At 32.6% G+C, this 16,163-nt stretch overlaps 1 protein-coding gene across 1 annotated transcript in view; it reads right to left on the bottom strand.

Annotated features, from left to right (window-relative positions):
- Nucleotides 1-16,163, bottom strand: part of PIBF1 (progesterone immunomodulatory binding factor 1) — a 227,173-nt gene that overhangs the window by 89,939 nt on the left and 121,071 nt on the right. The window contains exons 12-13 of the mRNA XM_081281650.1: nt 8,061-8,211; nt 2,467-2,557 (exon numbers count right to left, since the gene is read on the bottom strand). Coding sequence (XP_081137776.1) covers nt 2,467-2,557; nt 8,061-8,211 — 242 coding nt within the window. The remainder of the gene's footprint in view (nt 1-2,466; nt 2,558-8,060; nt 8,212-16,163) is intronic.

Below are 16,163 nucleotides of genomic sequence, written 5' to 3'. Positions count from 1 at the left end.
GTAGCATGCTCTTATTAGGTCTTTAGGGAATAGACCGAGAAGGGGAATAGCTGGGTCAAATGGTGGTTCCATTCCCAGCTTTCCAAGAAATCTCCATACTGCTTTCCAAATTGGCTGCACCAATTTGCAGTCCCACCAACAATGAACAAGTGTACCCTTTTCCCCGCATCCTCTCCAGCACTTGTTGTTGTTGGACTTCATAATGGCTGCCAATCTTACTGGAGTGAGATGGTATCTTAGGGTGGTTTTGATTTGCATTTCTCTGACTGCTAGCGATGGTGAGCATTTTTTCATGTACTTATTGATTGATTGTATGTCCTCCTCTGAGAAGTGTCTGTTCAGGTCCTTGGCCCATTTGTTGATTGGGTTATTTGTTATCTTATTATCTAATTTTTTGAGTTCTTTGTATACTCTGGATATTAGGGCTCTATCTGAAGTGTGTGGAGTAAAGATTTGTTCCCAGGATGTAGGCTCCCTGTTTACCTCTCTTATTGTTTCTTTTGCTGAGAAAAAACTTTTTAGTTTGAGTAAGTCCCATTTGTTGATTCTAGTTGTTAACTAGAATGGGTGTCCTATTGAGGAATTTGGAGCCCGACCCCACAGTATGTAGATCATAGCCAACTTTTTCTTCTATCAGATGACATGTCTCTGATTTAATATCAAGCTCCTTGATCCATTTTGAGTTAACTTTTGTGCATGGCGAGAGAAAGAGATTCAGTTTCATTTTGATGCAATTATACATAATTTAGGAATACCTGAATCTTCACCAGGAAGAATTAATCATTCTTTTGGTTTGTGTAGAGGTGAGTGAGGGGAGGAAAGGAATGGGGCTGTGGGGATGGGAAGACAGTAGAATGAGACAGACATAATTACCCTATCTACATGATTACACTACTGGAGTGACTGTGTACCAAGTACAGCCAGAGGAATGAGAAGTTATGCTCCATTTGTGTATAATATGTCAAAAAGGAAGGAAGGGAGGGAGGGAGAGAGGGGGGAGGGAGGGAGAGAGGGGGGAGGGAGGGAGGGAGGAAGGAAGGAAGGAAGAAGGAAGGACCACCCTAGTTACAAATTATTCACCTAACCCTGAAGTAAATTTTTTAAATATTCAGTTTAACCAGTAAAAAACACAAGTTCTAAGTACCCTTTTGTTATTTCCTCTAAAGTGGTCTATATCCTATACAACTTTAGATAACCATAAAGATATTTCATTCTTTGGGTTATCATTCAAAGTTCCTACAGAAGTATCAAAAGTAAAACGGATTGTTTTTCTTAGTTATTTTGTAATGTATCTAAATGTTTGAATTAATTTATATAAAAATAATAGATAACAAAAAGCTTTGAATCCTCAAAGATGAAAAAGATGAAGAAACAAGTACCTTACTAGGTACTCTGCATTGAACTAGGCAGCGACAGAGAATAAGAAAAAGATGTAGTTGCTGACCTTGAAGAACTTTTCATCTAGCTGGGGAAATTACATGGGAAATGATAGGTAATGAGATAAATGAAATGCTTTCCTAAGGTACAGAGAGAATAGATGTTTACAGGCAGAGAGATATATCTACTCTCATTTTGGGTAGAGAGGCAAATAAGAATGATGAGGTGGGGCCACATTATGGAGGGGCTTTAGAAGTCTCACTGAAACATTCAGATTTGATGTGGCAGCAAAGTGAGCTTTGAGATATTTTTGGAGAACAGGATGAATTTAGGGAAAGAGGAGTTAGGAAAAAATCAGACAGCCCAACTAGAAAATGATTATTAAAGGTATAATTTTCTGTTAGTGGACTTTTAAAAAATATATTTTTAAATTGTAGATGGACACAATACCTTTATTTCATTTATTTATTTTTATGTGGTGCCAACGATCAAACCCAGCGTCTCACATGTTTGAGGCAAAGGCTCTATCACTGAGCCACAATCCCAATCCCTGTTAGGGTACTTTAAAGCAATATCTCACCATATAACTAGTAGATATTCTAAAAATTTTCTTGGTCTTCAAGAAGCCTTTTATTGTTTTAGTCACAATATATATACTACCACTATATCACTCACTCTTTCTAAAGTATATGTCAAGGAATGTAGACATGTGAATAAAAAAGGAAACAAAAACCAAAACAAAGCAAAAAGAGAAAAAAAGGGAAGTATAACTAATTAGTTCTAATCTGAAAATTATTGCATTTGTATTATCTGAAATTAATGTGAAAATAAAATAAAAATGGTATTCTTATCACTGAATTTAATTCTATGAAAATTCTAATGTACACCTCTAGTCTACCAAACATTAAATTCACTTAAATATACATGAAATGCATGATAATTACTGTATTTTGTGAGCAATTTAATATTTATGCATACTAAGAACAAAGTAACTTTACTTTGTCATTCAAGTGAGCACATTATCAAAATGTACAATGTAATTACATTTAGCTTGAGTAGATAAGTAAGATAAATATATATTGATTTTACCTTTGCTTTAGTCGTCTTTTGGCTGTTGTGGGAACATTAGCACCATAGCCATAGGAAAAAAGAATCCTCTCAGCCTCATCTTCATTTTCAACTGGAAAATATTGAAGTGTGTGATGTGAAAGAATCCCCCCCCCCCCCCCCCCGCCATAAAAAGCATGGCAGAAGTGAAGATAAAAGAGTTAATAATGAATTAGGGAGCACAACAACATTAAAAAGGTCTAATGTGCAATCTCAAAACAGCCCATTTGCAAGTAGAAGGATATTTCTAAAAGTATACCCTTGTTTGGATTTGTTTGATTTACTTTTTAGAAAGTATTAAGGGATTAGCTCATATGACATGTTAAGTTTTCTTGTTATAATGCACAATGCAGATGCATTATTCTGAAGGATTTAAAGGCTTTTTATGTGACATATATGCTATAAAATGACAAATAATGATAATATCAATTAATTAATTCTCTTCTTGGTAAAAAATGATTAATTAGGAAATATATTCATTATTTTCTCAAAATAACAACTTAATTTCAACTTACAATAGCAAAATTATACATTCAAGTAGGCTACTTGGAATAAAATGTGTAGTTCTAAGCATATACTGATAGACTAAAATTAGTAACTCAAAAAGTTCAGAGAAAATAATTTATTTCTAAATTCTGCCACTGTCACACCACATCCTAATTTTTTCTTCAACTAACAGGTTAATATCTTGTGGGAAAAATTCAATTCAATAAATTTTACTACAAGTTAGGATTAAAAAAATTTCACTGATGATTACAAAAACTGAAGTTTTACTAGCTTGAATTAAGGCAAAGATTATAAAAACATTTATAACTATCTATCAACAGCAATCATTTTACTGTTTAAAAGGAGAACTCTAAATTCAGGAGTATTTCCAATTTAAAATAAAACCAAGTACCATATCATAAATGAAGCTTGACTATTTGCACCATCACAATATGTTGTGCACATAATTGCTGACTGGTCTTTCTGTAGTACTGTAAAGATTTTAGAAATATTAATAACTGTTTTCCTTTAATTTTGTTCTTTCATGGTAAATCAGGATCAGCTTTCAGAGATAGAATTATTAAGTTAATTATTAGTTGAGAAGGATACATAGAAGAGATGATAAATGTCATTGCTAATATTGTTACCAGTTATCAGATATCTTCTAGATCCAAGATGATCTCCAGTTCAAATCTACCAGAACTAGACTAGAATTGAGATACATATCTGACTCTTATCTCTCTTAAATGGCTGCAAATTTATCTATTGAAGGGCACCAAGGTTGATTCCATTGCTTAGCTATTGTGAGTTGAGCTGCTATGAACATTGATGTGGCTGCATCACTGTAGTATGCTGATTTTACCTCCTTTGGGTATACACTGAGGAGTGGGATAACTGAGTCAAATGGTGGTTCTATTCCTAGTTTTTTGAGGAATCTCCATACTGCTTTCCAGAATGGCTGCATCCATTTGCAATCCCACCTGCAATATATGAGTGTACTCTTTCCCCCACATCCTTTCCAACACTAATTATTACTTGTATTAGACAGGAATAAGTAAGACAGTGGAAAGAATCTGACATAATTTCCTACATACATATATAAATACACCACAATGAATCTAAACATTGTGTACATCTACAAGACTGGGATCCTAATTAGAATAAGGTATACTCCATGCTTGTATGTCAAAATAGACTTTACTGTCATATATAACTAAAAAGAACAAATAAAAAAGAAACAATCTCATTGTCAGCTGAAATTAGCTGATTTAGACGGTAAACCTTTGAAAATGGTACACATTTTAGTACTAAGAAAGAAATTGCTTGCATACTTAATTAATTTATTTATTAGTATTGAAGATTCTTTACCACTGAGCTACATCCCCAGTTATTTTTATTTTTATTTTAAGACAGGGTCTTGTTAAATTTCCCAGGCTGGCCTCAAACTTGTGATCTTCTAGTCTCAGCTTTTTGAGTTGTGAAGACTACAGCTGTGTGTGATCATGCCTAGCCAAAACATTTTAAATTTTTTTTAACCAACAACTATTCACTAGAATATTAGAATATTCTAGTTTCTATTATAAACTGATAGAGAAGAACCTAGCTATTGTCCTTCCAGTACAAGTAAATGTTTTATTCTAAGATGAATTTTAAGATATTTTAGACAACACATAGCAAATTTCTAAAGATTTTAAGAAACATTTGGATATTGGAGAAATCGAAAGAATTGTATTATATACCCATAACATGCACACTCTAAATTATACATTTGTACATTTGTTTATCATATATTCATCCATCCTTGTATCTACTGAATTTTTTTGAATATATTTCAAAGGAAGTTGCAGATATCTGCACACTTCATCCCTCAACAGTTCAACATGCAACTCATCAGTAATGGTTCAATATTTAGTCTTTAAAATAAAATTATATATGGTAAAAGGTACGAATCTTAATTAAGTCTACTATTCAATGAGTTCAATGGATTTTGAATTGTAAAAAAGTTTTGAAATATATATACATGGGTAATACAAATCCTATCAAAGTACAGGTATAAAGACATGAATTGGTATGAATATACTGTGTATACAACCAGAGATATGAAAATTGTGCTCTATATATGTAATAAGAATTGTAATGCATTCCACTGTCATATTTTATATATTTATAAAGATATTCACAACATTAGAAAAGCTGGAATATTTCCTCATCTCTATTTTCCCATTTAATTCTTGGTGGCAAACCATTCCTAGAGACACTACTATTCTGAATTTTTCACCGCAGATTTTACCTCTTCTAGAACTTTCTATAAATTGACTCAGATAGTATAAATTTCTGGGAAAGCTTTGGTAGACTAAGTATAAAAATTTTCAGGTTCTGCCATATTGTTGAATGAATCAGCTGTTGATTTCTTTTCATAGAGTAGTTCTATTGTATAAATACATGATGGTTTATTTAAACATTTTTCTGTGATAAACACTTGGACTGTTGCAAGTTTTTATTATGAATAAAGCTCCTATGAATATTCTACTAGAAATATTTTTTTGCATATAGGCTTTCTTTTCTTTTCTTTTGGGTAAAGAATTAGGATGGAATTTCTGGTCACTATAGAGATTGGTTATTTCTATAAAACCAGTCAATTGCTCTAAATTCTCACCAATATTTTGTGTAGATAATCTTTCTAATTTTAGCCATTCTGGTGAGTTTGTAATACTATCTCATCAGGCTTTTAATTTAAATTTCCCTCCTGAATAATATTGTTGAATATCTTATGGTGCTTACTGGCTAGTATTTGTTCAAATCTTTTGCCCATGTTTTAAATTGGGCTTTTTTTTTTTTAATCATTGATTTGCCTGAGTTCTTTTTATATTCCAGTATATTACTTTCCTATTGCTGCTATAACGTTATCAGACTTAAAGCCATACAAATTGATTATCTTGTAGTTCTAGAGGTCAGAAGCCTACTTCACTGAACTGAAGGACAAGTGTTGATAGAGCTGGTTCTGTATGAAGGTTCTCAGGGAGAATCCACTTCCTGGCCTTTTCCAGTTTCCAGGGGCTGCTTTGATGCCCTATTAGTACACTTCCCTTCTCCATTTTCAAGGCCATCAACATAACATCTTTGAATTCTCTCTGACTTATACTTTCATCACCATATCAACCTCCCCTCTTTCTTTTTATTTTTAAAAAATTGGTGCATATTAACTACACAGTACATTTTCTGGCATTATCATACATTACATTATATCATTACATTGTAATTTGATCAATTTCACTACCCCCAAACCTCCCCTTATCCACCTTTCCTTTTATAAAGATCCTTGTGATTATACTAGGACTACCCAGCTATTATTACCAGGACAATCTCATGTCAGGATTCTTAATCACATCAACAAAGCCTCTTTTGCCATATAAGGTAAAATATTTACAGATTCTAGAGATGGGGACATGGACATCTTTGTTACTTTGAAACGAAACCTAAATGTAATAGTCAAAATTATAAACTTGGAGTAGGTAAAGATTTTTTAGACAGGGGCCTGAAGTCAATGGCTATAAAAGAAAAAGTGATATAGAAGACATCAAAATTAAAAACTGTTCTTAGCCAGGTGCAGCAGTGCGTGTGTATAATCCCATGATCTCTTTTGTATATTCTATAAAGAACTGAATATCACTTGTAGATAGCACCTATTTTGCCACTTCAAAGACTAGGAACCCTTATGAGGTAAGAATTTTTTGCATGAACTCTATATCCCTACTTCTTCTTCTTCTTTTTACTTTTTTATTTGTTATTTTTAGTTATACATGACAGTAGAATTGTTTTGACTAATAACTAAAAGTCTAACTTCACATTCTTGTGGTTGTATATAATGCGGAATTATACTGGTCGTGTATTCATATATCAACATAGGAAAGTTATGTCCAATTCATTCAACTATCTTTCTCATTCCCATCCCTCCTCCCTTCCCCCATTACCTGGTCCAACCTCCACACCCCCTCCACCCCACCTCCCTGCTTTTGTGAGTCAGTATCCGTTTATCAGAGAAAACAGTCTTTGGTTTTTTTGAGATTGCCTTATTTCACTTAGCATGATAGCCTCCAGTTCCATTATTTTACTGGAAAATGCCATAATTTCATTCTTCTTTATGGCTGAGTTAATATCCCATCATGTATATGTACCACATTTTCTTTATCCATTCATCTATTGAAGGGCACCTAGGTTGGTTCCATAGCTTAGCTATTGTGAATTGAGCTTCTATGAACATTTATATGGCTGTGTCACTACAGTATCCTGATTTTAAGTTCTTCGGGTATATGCCGAAGAGTGGGCTGGGTCAAATGGTGGTTCCATTCCAAGTTTTCTGAGGAATCCCCATGCTGCTTTTTAGAGTTGTTACACCAATTTGCAGTCCCACCAGCAATATATGAGTGTACCCTTTTCCCCACATCTTTGCCAATATTTGTTGTTATTTATATTCTTAATGATTGCCATTCCGACTGCATTAAGGTAAAATCTCAGTGTAGTTTTAATTTGCATTTTTCCAATTGCTGATGTTTCACATTTTTAAGTATATTTGCTGACCATTTGTATTTATTCTTCTATGAAGTGTCTGTTTAGTTCCTTTGCCCATTTTTTGATCAGGTTATTTGCCTTTTTGGTGTTAATTTTTTTGAGTACTTTATATATCCTAGAGATTAATCCTCTATCTGAGGTGCATGTGGGCAAAGATTTTCTCCTATTCAGTAGGTTCTCTCTTCATGTTCTTGATTTTTTCCTTTGCAGTGAAGAAGCTTTTTCGTTTGATATAATCCTATTTATTGATTCCTGTATATCCTTATTTCTTGATAAATGAAAATACTTAATTGTTGACTGAAATGTATCACATTTAACCTATTTTTAATTTCAACTGTTGAAAGTTAACATGAACTAATATTTGAAACATGGAGTATTCTTTAAAATATGGTCACCAATTATATTTTAAGGAAATACATACCAAAGTAGTTCTAGAAATGATGTCAGGTTCCTCCTGTTGCCAGAAAAAAAGACTATATGTGTGTTTGGGGGGGGGGGATGGGAGATGCAGGGAGACTTACTTTCTGCTGTTTGCATTATTATTTCATCTAGCTCTTTTTCCAATTTCTCATAAATGTCTAGCCTTGCCTGGTGCTCAGAATTCTGTGCTTGAAGTTCAGTAATGCGTTTTTCAGAAGAGGCTTGGAGACTATAAAATTCTTTAGTTAAAACCTAATAGTGGAAGAAAAGAATTACAAAGGTTCAGAGAATTAAGAAATAGGTTCACAGTTAAGACAAAAACATGACACAAAGATATATTTTCTCTCTGTAATTATTTAAATATTAACAGAAAGTAGCTCAAATGAGATGCCTTATGAGGAAATAAAATACATTTGTTTCTAAAGTAAATCAGTTGTTTTAAACTGAAAATTATTAAATATTTTTTCTTATATAAGCTGAATAAAAATAAATTTTAAACTCACAAATAGTTATAGGCGTAATATTAGTATTTTCTTTTTTAGAATTAAAAACTATAACAACATCAAACTTACCTGCAGGTCATTTATCAGCAATCACAGGCATTTGAATAAGGCTTACAAAACTGTGTGTAAAAACAATATACTCATAATGAGTCCTACAGTTTTCCATCAGAGCTTATTTAATCTACTCTTTCCATGGTTTTAATAACATTTTGGGTTTCCTGAACAGTCATAAATTCAAAGCAACACATCAAAAGGTAAATGTGAAGTACTGCTTGGAGCAGTATCAGAAAATGCCTTTGTAAAGAAAGAAAGAATTTAAAAAAGTTTAAAAAAGAGATGCAGAAGAATTGGAATTTTGTATAAGGTCAAAAGAATCCTACATTCTTCAATGGTTACTCACTGAAGAAATCGATATGATCATAACAATGAATTAGCTAAAAAAAATAGATGCTTCCAGTAACGAAGCACTGTTTTAATGCTTAAAGTAAATTTCCATTATCTAGAAAATTTATATACTAGGAACTGACTAAATCATGGAGTGTTACTATCCCTAATACAGCATGAGTAATATACTGTTTCATGAGAGGTAAAAGAACATTACGCAGTATGGTTTGGAGCCAGAAAGACATGGATTTCAGTATCACTTTAACATCTAGCAGCTGGGATCGTAGGCAATTAGTTACCCTTTCTTTATACCACATAACATTGTTGGAAGATTAAATGAGATGCTAAATTTATAGTGCTTAGCAAAAATACTGCTATTACCATAAGAAATAGAATTATGAGAACTTTGTATTAAATAGCTCATGGAAATAGAACTCCACTGATTTAATTATCCTGAATTCTCTATAATTAATCCTTCTGAAGACAACTTACTTTCTCTAATGACTTACTTTCTTAACGACTGTATATGATTATATGCTTTCTGTGATGTAGAAAAAGATGACACAGAAGATAAAGAAGATTTACAATTCTTAATGAGCAGAAACTACAATTTAATGTTCCTTAACTCACTCCATGTCATCTCCTTCAATTTTCAACAAAATTTCTTCCAAAAGCAAATAAAACTTTGTCCCCCACCTTTCAAATACACTCCTTTGGAGGGTGGAGAAGGAATAACATGGGAATAATATTTTTAGGATAATTTTTAGTGTCTTTGGGTCAGGAAAACAAAAATTCACTGTTTTAGCATTATTTTTTCTTTCTTCTTGCTGGCTAGGAATGTGCTTTCTAGAAATTTTGTAATTTATTATAAAAAAAAGCATTGCTCAGTAGAACAATTTGGGACCTTCATGGATTTCATTACATTGGGGTGTAATTTATAAATAATCTAGTGGCTGATAATACTGATAAATTCTACTGTTAAAGACAGGGTGAATAAAGATAGTGTTAAATAACTATTCTCCTAATGTATAGCTGATACTTTTTCATCTGTATCCCCGCCCCCCAAAGAAATCACACAGAGACATTACACAAATAGACTATCTAAAGAGATAAAGAATCAAAATGTCAAAGATGGGCTATTTCATAAAGTATTATTTTAAGAAAAGATTTAAAAAGTAATAAATTGAGAAATATAACCTATAATCTTCCTAGCATGGAGGAGTGACTCCTAGGAATAAATTTATTATTGCTTCTGAAAAGCCAAAACAAAACAAAACAACCCCCCCCCCGCCAAACTTGATTATTTGACCTATGGAGGGGTATTATATTAAAGATGCTTTAGAAGAAAAAACAACATATGAATTTAAACATGGAGATATAAAATAGGTAAATTACTTTGAGGAAATGATTAAATATCAAGCTCACACAGTGGGAGATTCCTTCCCTTACATAATAGATGCATTAACCGAATGATAATATATAATTATGTGTCAAAAACTGCTTCAAAAAGAGACTGGTATTTGGGAGCCTTTGCCAATTAATTAATGATTAAAGCAAAAATAAAATAAATCATTCCCAAGTTAAAAATCAATAAAAATATTGAGTAAAGTTCTATAAATCCATAATTTTTACCTTTCATGAAATTATTTCACTTCATTATAAGTAAGAATTGTCTCAGAAACAAATACTTTTCAGAGTTAAAAAGATTTAAAAAATGGAACTATATTAGCCTTAATCAAACCATTCTTTCATTCGTTAAATACTCAACAAGCATCTGCCATGGGGGAAGTACTGTGTTGGGCACTGGTGACACAATGGTAAATGAATAGTCCCTGATACTTCAAGACCTCAGGGTAACAAATGGAGAAAATGTAAAGAAATTTCCCCCAAACTGTGCTTCTCCATATAAGACCTTTAAATAAATGAATATAAAAATTACTAGTTACCTATATCCACAGACTATGTGGGCGGTGTTTTTCAAATTCTAAGTTTCAACCTTTAGGAGGTTTGGTTTAGAGAATTGTTTGGAAAACATCAGTTCTGTATGTCCTGAGCATTATGTGTGTGATAAAGTATTGGTTTGTGAGGCTTTTTTGTTTTCAGGAGTACCAAAAGAGCAGTGCTTCTGTATTTTAAAATATAAATAGTTTCCATCTATCACCTAACTCCAGCTCCAAGAAACATTATTAAACACAGTGATTCAATGTGAAAAGGAAAAGAAAAGGTGTTTTGCTAGGAATCATTAAAATTAAACTATGGAAAATGCAACTTGCAAAAGACTAATATCCAATAATAGCTAAATTGTGAGATTATCTGAAATTGTGTGGGAGAATCAGATTATGACTGTAGGAGTTTCCTGAAGAAGGTATATGAAAAAAGTTCTAAGTGCCGAACATTGATTTGCTTTAGAAGAAGATACCATCTATAACTTTTTCTTGTTATTTTCAATCATACATATATTCAATAACCATTTTTGTATTTTTCACTAAGGTTTTATTTTCTGAGACCCTTTATCCACCACCCCATCCCCACCCTACAGTACTGGGGATTGAACCCAGGGCACTCTACCACTGAGCTACATCCCTAGCCCTTGATGTTTTTTATTTTGAGACAGGGTCTTGCTAAATTGTTGAGCTGACCTCCAACTTTCAATCTTTCTGCCTCAGCCTCTCCAGTAGCTGGGATTATAGGCAGGTACCTTCATGTCCAGCTGTGCCCAGCCACGCCCAGTCCTGAGATCCCTTATCTTGTTAAACTTAGTTTTACTAATCATCAAACTTTTCAAAAGTGTAATCGTTCAGGGATTATTGCAATAAACACTTTTAATTATGTCTTGAATAATGCAGTGGTCAAAACTACGAGGTATGAGGTCAGTCTGATCAGATGTGAGCTCCCAATTACAACGACTCAGTTACTTGTCAATTTTGCAGTCCTTAAGTAATTCAACTTTTTATTTATTTATTTATTTATTTACCTATTTATTTATTTATTTATTTTTTGTGTCTTCGTATTTACGCTTTGGATAACAATGGTCATTACATTCCACCACCGTTTAGAATCCCATAACCCCTCTCTTCCCCTCCCACCCCTCTGCCCTATTCTAGAGTTCGTCTATTCCTCCCATGCTCCCTTTCCCTATCCCACTATGAATCAGCCCCCTTATATCAAAGAAAACAATCGGCATTTGTTTTTTTGGGGATTGGCTAACTTCACTTAGCATCATCTTCTCTAACTCCATCCATTTACCTGCAAATGCCATAATTTTAATCCCCAACCCCCTAAGTAATTCAACTTTCCTATGAACAACAAAGTAGAAATAAAGCATAAAACTACCCATGGTCTACTCATTTTATTTATTATTACTATTTGGCATGGAGAATTGAACCCAGGAGTGCTTAGATACTAAGTCATATCCCCAACCCTTTTCATTTTTTATTTTGAGATAGGGTCTCCCTAAATTGCTTAAGCCGGCTTTGAACTTGAGATCCTCCTGCCTCAGCCTCCTGAGCTGCTGGGATTATAGACATGCCCCAACTCACCTGGTATGGGCTGTTTATTAATCAATTACAGCTACTATTAAGTTTATGGTACATTTCTTCAAGATACCCTCAGACATTTTAAAAAATCTAATGTATACACTTGTGTAAAGGGCTGTTTTCACCTTATATTATTATAAAAGTGTATTTTACATGTTACTGTGTGGTCTTAAAATATCAATTGATCTTAAAATGTTAATTACACAAAAACTTTTTTTTAATGTTACCATTCTTCAATAATAAGATTTTATAGTTTTTTGTTCTCTGCTATTATAAATAATACCACAATGAATATCTGTGCATGAAGCTTTTTACATATTTAAGACATATCATTATAAATGCACAATGCCAAATTGTTTTACAAAAACAATAAAATCATTTCAGATCTTTAAAAGTAGTTTTGTGAGGACAGGTAAATAAAAATAGTTAAAAAGAATTTTTTTGGGGGGCTGGGGTTGTGGCTCAGAGGTAGAGTGCTTGCTTAGCATGCACGAGGCACTGGGTTCGATCCTCAGCACCACGTAAATGTAAAATAAAGATATTATGTCCACCTAAAACTTAAGAATAAATACTTAAAAAGAATTATTTTGATATTTGAATATGTACATATGCATGTGTGTAACACACACACACACCACATATATTTGCAGATTTACAAAAGGTTGTATATTATGACATTTATCTTATTATGTGATACCTTACATTATAATTTAGGGATAATGCTTCAATATCCGATAAATTTTTAATTGAGAAAGGTTTTAAATTAACTTTCAGTTTCTTTGCCTCCAACTTCTGTTTGATCATCTAAAATTATATATTTTCATAACTAAAACAAGTTTTCATATGTAGAAAGGAAAATTGGAATTGTAAATGCTTGGGTTTAGATAGCACATGATTGAGAAATCTGAAAAGTAAAAAAAAAATCCAATTATCCTTTTACAAATATTTATCTTTTGAGAAGGGATGCTTTCATTTACTTAACATTTCCTAACATTACCAAAGCCAAAATTTTATAGCATCAAAGGAGAATATTTTGAGAACTTCTAATACTTGTTAAGAATACACTAATGATTTATTTGTGCCCAAAAGATTATTAGACCTATTTGCCTAATGAAAAAACTGAGGCTCAAACAAAATGAGTAATTATTCAAAAAGGAGTCACTAATTCGGATTCAAATCTTAGTTCTGTTGACTTGAAAGCTTAGAGGTCTAACTACTACCCAATGTTGCTATAAGAAATTCTATCAGGGCGGAAAAGAGTTTCCATTTTTCTTAAGTATAAAATTCAAGAGAAAAGTAGTCAAAACTTCACTGCTGTCCAGTAGTAAGGGCATAAGCGATTATGTTAATTTTCTAGAGCATGTACTCCACTGTTACCAGTCATTTGTGGATAAGCAAATTTAGATTTGATTTAATTAAGCTAAAAATCAATTTAGGTTATCAGTAGCACTAGCCATATTTTAAGTGCTAAATGCCCTCAGGTGACCAGTAGCTACTGAACTGGATAGCACAGATAGAGAACATTTCCAACATAAAGAAAGTTCTATTCAAAGTCCTGTTCAAGGCTAGGTGTGGGTGGCGTAACTGTAAACCTAGCTATTCTGGAGGTTGAGGCAGGAGGATCACAAATTTGAGGCCAGCCTGGGTACCTTAGTGAGATCCTGGCTTAAAGTAAAAAATAAAAAGGGTTGGGGATATAGCTCAGTGATAGAATGTCTCTGGGTTCAACCCCAACTCAGAAAAAACAAACACCCACCCCCAAACAACAACAAAAAAGCCCCGTTTGAAACTATTCATTTTTTGCAGAGAAATTAATTTCTCATTAAAAGTTGGGTGTATATCAATGCCTAGTACAGTGCCTATTGCCCAACAGACACCCAATTAGAAAGTACTGAACACTATCAATCCAATTAACTATGTGCCAAGATTCTGGCTAGGACCTGGGAATATATTGATCACTTAAAAAAGGTCATCATGGAACTTACTATCTAGTGAGGAAAATGAAGAAAATATAACCATACCACTTTAATGTTTTGGTATATTTTCCTTCAAATCTTTTTTTGTATGTTCATTAATGGTTGTTACTAAATATGCAACCTGCAGTCAAGATCAAGCTGATGACATAATTGCATCTCTCATTCAATGTTTTAATTTTTCCTCAAATCTAAAACAGTCAAGAACATGACTATATACAATCATATAGTGAATAGACACAACAAAATATATAATTCAAAATGTGGTAACTAAAACTGTTTCACTACCTACTGTTGAATATTTATTTTTATTAAGTTATTTACAATTTTTATATGATAATATTGTGATGTACATCATTAATATAAATCTTTATAAGCATCTCATTATTTCCTTAGGTAAAATTCCCTTAATTGAAATTACTGTTCAATATTCTAAGATCATATACACAGATAACCATATTGTCCCCTAGAAGGGCTATTCCATTTTGTTATTATGTGAGACTTCCCACTTAAGGGCACTCTTGCTAGCACATTAAAAAATAACACATATATCTACATAAAGGTAAAAAAAATTAAATTTATATTTCTTGAATTTTCAATGAGAATACATATATTTTCATCTATTTATTAACAATATGAGTTCAGGTTGAAAAAGGTGCATTTCTTTTTTTTTTTTTTACCTATATACCTAGAATAGGAAAACATATTCTCTTGATAAGAAATCTTTTAAAATGAAATAGGTCCTTTATCATAATACTACAAATAGTATTTTCCAGTTTCCATTTTGCCTATAATGCTATTCAGTTTCTTTAACCTACGAGTTCTATTTTTCTAATATTCATTTCTTTACTTTAATCAACAGAATAACAGATTAATTCCCAAACTGATATAAAGCAAAATTTTATCTATAATTACTTAAACAGTTTAAAATTCCATATATACATTCAGCTCAGTAATTTATTTGACTTTTATTTTTGGTAATGGTATGAAGGACAGATACAATTGTTTTCCCTATATACTCAAATGATTACCACAGCACCATTTATTATTCAATCTATACTTCCCTCACTGATTTGATTCTTACTATAAAAATTATTAAACTTATGTAAATATATTTTGGGGGTTTTTATTTCATATCATTTATAGATCTTTTATGTTTTAATTATTCTTTCTTCAGAATGTATTTTTAAATGTAAAGTGTATTTCCTTTAAAAAAATCTTTTTTTAAAATATTTATTTCTTAACTGTAGTCAGACACAATACCTTTCTTTCTATTTATTTATTTATTTATTTATTTATTTATTTATTTATTTATTTATTTATATGTGGTGCTGAGGATCGAACCCAGGACCTCACACTTGCTAGACCAGTGCTCTACCACTGAGCCAAAACCCAGCCCTGAAAAAAATCTTTAAAAATATTTTCCTTCTAGTTGTACCACCTAATTAACTTTGGTGGGTTAAGAAAAGCATGCTAGCATTTGATTAGAAATATATATGCCTGGCATGGTGGTGCACACTTGTAATCCCAGTGGCCTGGGAGGCTGGAACAGGAGTATTGCAAGCTCAAAGCCAGCCTCAGCACTGGTGAGGCACTAAGCAACTCAGTGAGACCTTATTTCTAAATAAAATACAAAATAGGGGGGCTGGGGATGTGGCTCAAGCGGTAGCGCGCTCGCCTGGCATGTGTGCGGCCCGGGTTCAACCCTCAGCACCACATACCAACAAGGATGTTGTGTCCTCCCAGAACTAAAAAATAAATATTAAAATTTCTCTCTCTCTCTCACTCTGTCTCCTCTCTCACTCTCT

This window comes from Spermophilus citellus (assembly GCF_964194105.1).
Source record: "Spermophilus citellus genome assembly, chromosome: 1".
In the NCBI taxonomy this organism is placed as follows: domain Eukaryota; kingdom Metazoa; phylum Chordata; class Mammalia; order Rodentia; family Sciuridae; genus Spermophilus; species Spermophilus citellus.
The sequence above is the reverse complement of the archived record's forward strand: the minus strand, read 5'-3'. Positions and strand labels throughout refer to the sequence as shown.